The sequence below is a fragment of the Eimeria necatrix genome, genomic scaffold, assembly GCF_000499385.1.
Source record: "Eimeria necatrix Houghton genomic scaffold, Enh_scaff189, whole genome shotgun sequence".
In the NCBI taxonomy this organism is placed as follows: domain Eukaryota; phylum Apicomplexa; class Conoidasida; order Eucoccidiorida; family Eimeriidae; genus Eimeria; species Eimeria necatrix.
Genome location: NW_013655083.1, coordinates 578 through 7500, shown reverse-complemented (window position 1 = coordinate 7500; position 6923 = coordinate 578). Strand labels below are relative to the sequence as shown.

At 36.0% G+C, this 6923-nt stretch overlaps 1 protein-coding gene across 1 annotated transcript in view; it reads right to left on the bottom strand.

Moving 5' to 3' along the window:
• ENH_00024260 (ATP synthase alpha chain, putative) overlaps positions 1-6185 on the bottom strand; it is a gene marked incomplete at both ends in the record, with an annotated part of 10325 nt that extends 4140 nt beyond the window's left edge. The window contains 7 exons of the mRNA XM_013584643.1: positions 190-255; positions 624-688; positions 2455-2597; positions 3412-3519; positions 3626-3769; positions 4550-4675; positions 6056-6185. Coding sequence (XP_013440097.1) covers positions 190-255; positions 624-688; positions 2455-2597; positions 3412-3519; positions 3626-3769; positions 4550-4675; positions 6056-6185 — 782 coding nt within the window. The remainder of the gene's footprint in view (positions 1-189; positions 256-623; positions 689-2454; positions 2598-3411; positions 3520-3625; positions 3770-4549; positions 4676-6055) is intronic.
• Between the last annotated feature and the right edge of the window lie 738 nt (positions 6186-6923).

Here is a 6923-nt window from a genome sequence, read left to right as displayed (position 1 = left end):
CCAAGCACTAAACCCTCGCTGGCCAAACACTAAACCCTCGCTAAACCCTAAACCCTCGCTAAACCCTGAACCCTCGCTAAACCCTAAACCCTCGCTAAACCCTAAGCCCTCGCTAAACCCTAAACCCTCGCTAAACCCTAAACCCTCGCTAAACCCTAAACCCTCGCTAAACCCTAAACCCTCGATTACTTCTCAATGGTCTCCAACAGCCCCTGGTGGTTTGCCTGGATGTGCTTCACAAAGAGCTCCTCAAACCTACACACAAACACACAAACCCCACAACTACTTCTCTAGCTAGCTAGCTAGCTAGCTAGCCAGCAAGCTAAACAGCTAGCTAGCTAGCTAGCTAAACAGCTAGCTAGCTAGCTAGCTAGCTAGCTAAACAGAAAGCTAGCTAGCTAGCTAGCTAGCTGGCTAGCTAAGCAGCTAGCTAGCTAGTCATTTAGCTAGCTAGGCAAAAAAAGCCAAACTGGAAAAAAAGATTTAAATTCAAAAGAATTGAACTAAAAAATGAAACACGATAAATAAAATAATAAAAATAATAAATAACTTAAATAAAACAAATAAAATAAAAGGAAAATAAATAAAAATAAAAATAAAATAAATAAAGATAATAAAAGTACCTGCCGATCTCTGAGGGTTGGAGAGGGTCCAAATAGCCCTTTACGCCGCAGTAAAGAATGCAGACCTATAAATAAATAAATAAATAAATAAATTAATTAATTAATATAATTAAATAATAAATAAATAAATAAATAAATAAAATTAAACAATAAATAAATAAATAAATAAATAAATAAATAACTTAAATGATTCAATTAATTTGACCTGTCTTGATTTGACTTGATTTCATTTAATTAGTTGAGTTAAATTGGCAAATAATTAATCAAATTAATTTAATTAAATTTAATTTAATTTAAAGTAATAAAAATTAATTTGAATTAAAAAAGTAAATAAATGAACAAATGGATAAGTGGCGATTGAAGTGATTGAAAGAAATGAAAAGAAAAAAAAAGAAATAAAAACGAAATAAAAAATTAAAAATAAAAAGAGTCAAAGGGGGATAAATTAAAGGGAGAAAAAGATATAAATAAAGAGAGAAAAAATGAGAGAAAAAGAGATAAAAAAAAAGAAAAAAAGGGAGACAAAGGGGATAATTAAAAAGAGGAAAAGGGAGAAAAAAAGATAAATAAAGAGAGAAGAAAGGAGATAAAAAGAGACTAAAAAGAGAGAAAAAAGGAGACAAAAGGGATAAATAAAAAGAGGAAGAAGGAGGAAAAAAAGATAAATAAAGAGAGAAAAAAAGAGACAAAAAAGACGAAAAAGAGATAAATGAAAAGAGTAAAAAGGAGACAAAAAGAGATAAATGAAAAGGGCAAACGGGAGACAAATAAAAGGACAAACAGAATAAAATAAAGGGCTAAAGGGAGCCAAAAAGAGTCAAATGAAGCATAAAAGGGACAAAAAAGGGGCCAAAAAACAACAAAAAAGGAAATTAAAAAGGGGAAAAGATGAACAAAAAAGGGAGACAGAAGAGACAAAAAAGGGGCCAAAAAGAGACAAAAAAGAGCCAAAAAAGGAACACAAAAAAGGCTAAAAAAGGAAACAAAAAAGGGGCAAAAAGGGACAAAAAATGCGTCAAAAGAGGAACAAATGAGGGACAAAAAAGGAACAAAAAAGCTCGAAAAAGAGACAAAAACGGGACAAAAAAGGGACAAAAGAGGGTCAAAAAAGAGGGGAAAGAAGGGGGACTAACCTGGAGAGGAACTGGAATTGGAGAGTTTTGTTTTTGTTTCAAAATTTCAGTCAAAGCAGTTCCTCTTGTCAAAAGTTGGCGAGTTGAAGCATCCAAGTCCGAGCTGAAGCAGCGAAGTCGTTCATTTTGCGTCGATTTTTGTTCATTTTGCGTCTATTTTTGTTCATTTTGCACTCCTTTTCATCTAATTTGCATTTATTTTTCATTATTTATCATTTATTTGCATTTAACTGGCATTTAATTGCTATTTAATTCGCTTTTGGTCGTTTTTGATTGGCAAATAGACGAAAGTTGAACTTGCCCGAACTGCGCGAAGGCCGCGACTTCTCGGAACTGCGCCAGTTCCAACTTCATCGATCCTGCGACTTGTTTCATCGCTTTTATCTGCAAACGGCGCCAAAAAAAAGAAAAAAAGAAAACAAAATTTAAATTAATTTAAATTAATTTAAATTAATTCAAATGCGCGAAAAAAAGGAGAGAAAAAGGAGCGAAAATGGGCGAAATCGGCGAAACTGAATTCAAATCCGTTCAAATTCAAGTTTCGCGAAACCTTCCGTTTTTTCCGAATTTCCCGGATTTTTCCGGCTTTTTCGAATTCTTTTTGGATTTCCGGAACTATTTTCGAAATTAAAATGAAATAAAAGGGATTAAAAGCTCCAAAAGAGCTCAAAAGGAGCTTAAAATGCAAAAAAGATTACCTGAGCCGCCGAGCCCACGCGGCTCACAGAAAGCCCCACGTTGATCGCAGGCCGAATGCCTTTGTAGAAAAGCTCCGCCTCCAAAAAGATTTGGCCGTCAGTGATGGAAATGACATTTGTGGGAATGTAGGCCGAAACATCTCCTGAAATGGCCAATTAAATCAACAAAAATGCAATAAATTGACCAAATTAATTCATTTAATTCATTTTAATTCATTTAATTCATTATAATTCATTTTAATTTCTTAAAATGGTTCAAAAATGTCGAAAAACGAGCGAAAGAACGCCTCCGAAAAGACTTGGCCATCAGTAGTGGAAATAGCCGAGACATCTTCTGAATTCAATCAATTGAGTCAATTAAATGCAATTAATTTAATTAATTTAATTCAATTTAATTGATTTATTGGATTTAATTCAATTTACTTCATTTAATTTGAACTTATTTGTTCAATTTGTTCAAAGAAGTCGAAAAAAGAAGCAATTTGGATGTCAGTGGTGGAAGTCACATTCGTCGGATATATAGGCCGAAACATTTCCTGATTAATTTAATTAATCTAATTTAATTAATTCAGTTAATTTAAATAAATCAATTAAGTCAATTAAATTAATTAATTCAAACTAATTTGACTAAGTTTAATTCAAAAGAGACAAAGGACACAAAAGAGATATAAAGAGAGACAAAAATACAAAAGAAATACAAAAGAAATAAAAAGCAAATAAAAGAAATTAAAAACAAATTAAAAAGAAATCAAAAAGCAACTCAAACAATACCTAAAGACGAATAAAAAACAATTAGAAAAGAATTAAAAACAAAACAAAAAGAATTAAGGCAATTCAGGCAACAACCAAACACAATTAAGAAGCAATTAGAAAGGAATTGCAAATAGAAGAATTAAAAATAAAAAAGAAATAAATAAAAATAAAAATAAAAATAAAAATAAAAATAATTAAAAGTACCTGCTTGTGTTTCAATAACTGGCAAAGCTGTGAGGCTTCCGCCGCCGAAGTCGGAGTTTAATTTTGCTGCTCTTTCCAGCAGCCTCGAGTGGAGATAAAAGACATCTCCTGCAGCAAAACAATTTCATTTTAATTCTTTTATTCTTTTTAATTTTAATTTAATTCTAATTTCCTTCTTTTGTCTCTCATTTGTCCTATTAATGCTTCGGAAGACCTGCGACTTTGCTGCTGCCAAATCGCTGCGCTGCTGCTGCTGCTGCTGCTGCTGCTGCTGCTGCTGCTGCTGCTGCTGCTGCGCTGCTGCTGCTGCTGCTGCTGCTGCTGCGAAGCACCTGGGTAAGCCTCTCTCCCCGGGGGTCTCCTCAGAAGAAGAGACATTTGGCGATAAGCTGTTGCTTGTTTGGAAAGGTCGTCAAATATAATTAAACAGTGCCTCCCGTTGTCTCTAAACCACTGCAGCAGCAGCAGCAGCAGCAGCAGCAGCAGCAGCAGCAGCAGCAGCAGCAGCGAGAGGCGCGAGGGGCAGCAGCAAAAGCGGCGTTCGGCAGCAGCAAGAGCAGACACAGGAAGACACAAAAGCGTATAGTAATTAATTATTCATTTTTCATTATTCATAATTTAATTCTTTATTTATATTTCTTTTTATTTATTTATTTTTATTTTTATTTTATTTTTACTTTCATTTATTCTATCCTCGCTCGCCTGCCTGAGAGCTTCTGCCAACATTTATTTGAAACTATTTGTTATAAATTAATTCAACTAATTCATGAAAGTAAATCCAGTCAAAATAATTAAATTAAGTAAATAATTAATTAAATTAATTATAATTAATTAAATAATTAATTCAATTAATTAAATTAAATCCAATTAATTAAATTAAATCCAATTAAATTAATTAAATTAATTAAATTAAATCCAATAAATTAAACCAAATGAACCAAATTAAACAAACAAGTTCCCTCCAACTATCCGCCAAACAGCTTTCTGCAGCAGCAGCTAAAAAGACAACTAGGCGGCGGAGTTTGCGCGTTGGACCACTTTTCTGGACGGAATTTTCGCGAGCTGTTCGAATTTGGGACTTTTAAAACTCCAAACTGCGAAAATTCCGTCGAAATATCCAAAAAAGGGACCAAATTACCTCCCCCATGGAGCAGCCCGCGTAGGGGGCCAAAAACTGCAGCGGCGCCGCGTCCGACGCCGTCGCCGCCACTATCGTCGTGTACTCCATCGCGCCTTCCCGCTCCAAAGTCCGCAAAATTTGCGCCTTTTCGCAAAAATAAAAGCAATTTGCAGCGCCAAAAAGAAAGTTTTGAAGCCAAATTCAAAACCGCCGAGACAAGAGATGCATTTCGCAACAAAAAGCAAAAAAAAACAAACCAAATCGAGAAAGTTACGAAACTTTAAGTCAAATTTGAGGCATTTTCACACACCAACGAAATCCCCTCCACTGGAAAATGCCCCATTCACTAGCTAGCTAGCTAGCTAGCTAGCTAGCTAGCTAGCTAGTTAAATAGATAGATAGACAGCGGTGAAGACAGCTGGCCGTAAAGAGAGCCAGCTAGCTAGCCAGCCAGTCAGCTAGCTAGCTAGCCTGCCAGCCAGCTAGCCAGCTAGCTAGCTGGCTAACAAGCCAGATAGCCAGCTAGCCAGCCAGCCAGCAAGCTAGCTAGCTGGCTAGCTAGCCAGCTTGCTAGCTAGCTAGCTGGCTAGCTAGGCAATGGAACTCACAACAGTGGATCTCTTTTGTCCAATTGCAACGTAAATACAGTAGAGTTTGTCTTTTTCCGAAGTGGCTTTTTTGTTGGTTTCTTTTTGGTTCAAAATCGTGTCCACTGAAAACAAACAACACTTTTTGTTTATAATTTATTTATTTATTTATTTATAATTTAATTGATTAATTAGTCAATTAATTAACTAGTTTAATTAATTAATTAATTGATTAACTGATCAATTAATTAATTAATTTCATTATTAATTAATCAATTAATTAATTAATTGGAGGACAAACCAGAAGTGGCATTTGATGCCCTCAAAAGAAATTTTGAAGGGAATTGCGAAAAGATGAAAAGGGATTAAAAAGAGTTTAAAAGGGATATTAAAATGAATTTAAAAAGGAGATTAAAATGACTGAAATGAATTTTAAAAAGGAACAAAAGAGAGTTTACAAAGAAGTTTAAATGGAGTTTAAAAAAGACAAAAAAGGGACAAAGAGGAGTTTAAAAAGGAATGAAAAGAAGTTTGAGCGGAGCTTAAAAGCGGTTTAAAATGCCCCCCAAAACAAGACTAAAATTGCTCAAAGAGGACTTTAAAAAAGGCTTAAAAAGGGAATAAAAAGAGCTTAAAAAGAGTTTAAAAAGAGGATTAGAAGGTGTTTAAGAGGGGCTTAAAAGGAGATGAAAAGAAGACAAAAAGGAATCCAAAAACAGCACAAAAGAGGTTTGAAAAGAGCCAAAAACAAGTCCAAAAAGAGCTAAGCGGGCGCGCGAATTGGGCGAAAAAGGGTCCAAAAGGAGCATTTTAGGTCGGAAAAAAGCGGAATTAAAGGCCCAGCAGGGGGCCCCCAAAGGGGGCCCCCAAAGGGGGCCCCCAGTGGCGCGAAAAGGGAGAAAAAAGGGTCCAAAAAAAAGCAAAAAGAGACACAAACCCGCAATGCAAGTCTTCCCCGTTTGACGATCCCCTATAATCAACTCCCGCTGGCCGCGGCCAATCGGCACCAGCGCGTCGACGCTCTTCAGCCCCGTGGCCACGGGCTCCTTCACGGACTCGCGGGGCATGATGCCTAAAAGGGCAAAAAGCGGCGAAAAAGAGGCGGAAAAAAGCGAAAAAAAGACCAAATAAACAACAATTAAACAACAATTGCAAACAGATCCAACTGCGGAGAGCTGGATGGAGAAAAGCGCAGAAAAAATGGCCAAAAAAAACCCAAAATCCACCGAAAACGAGAATCGCAAGTGCAGCCTGAAAAAGGGCTTTTAGCCGCTTTTCGAGGGTTTGCGAGGGTCTAAAAGAGGGTTTAGAGAGGGTTTAAAAAGGGTTTGGAGGGGGTTTAAACGAGGGTTTAGACGGGGTTTAGAGAGGGTTTAGAGAGGGTTTAAAAAGGGTTTGGAGAGGGTTTAAACGAGGGTTTAGAGGGGGTTTAGAGGGGGTTTAGAGAGGGTTTAGAGAGGGTTTAAAAGAGGGTTTAGAAAGCGGTTTAAAGAGGGTTTAGAGAGGGTTTAGAAAAGGGTTTGGAGAGGGTTTAAAAAGGGTTTAGAAGAGGGTTTAGACAGAGTTTAGACAAGGGTTTAGAGGGGGTTCCGATGAGGGTTTAGAAAACCCTCATGCAAAAAAAGAAAAGAAAAAAGGGACAAAAAGAATATTAAAAAGGAACAAAAAGAATATAAAAAAGGAGACAAAAAGGAGACAAAGAAAAGACAAAAGAGGAGACAAAAAGGAAAAAAAAGAAAGACAAAGAAGAGGCAAAAAGAATGTTAAAAAGGGACAAAAAGAATCCAAAAAAGGAGACAAAAAAA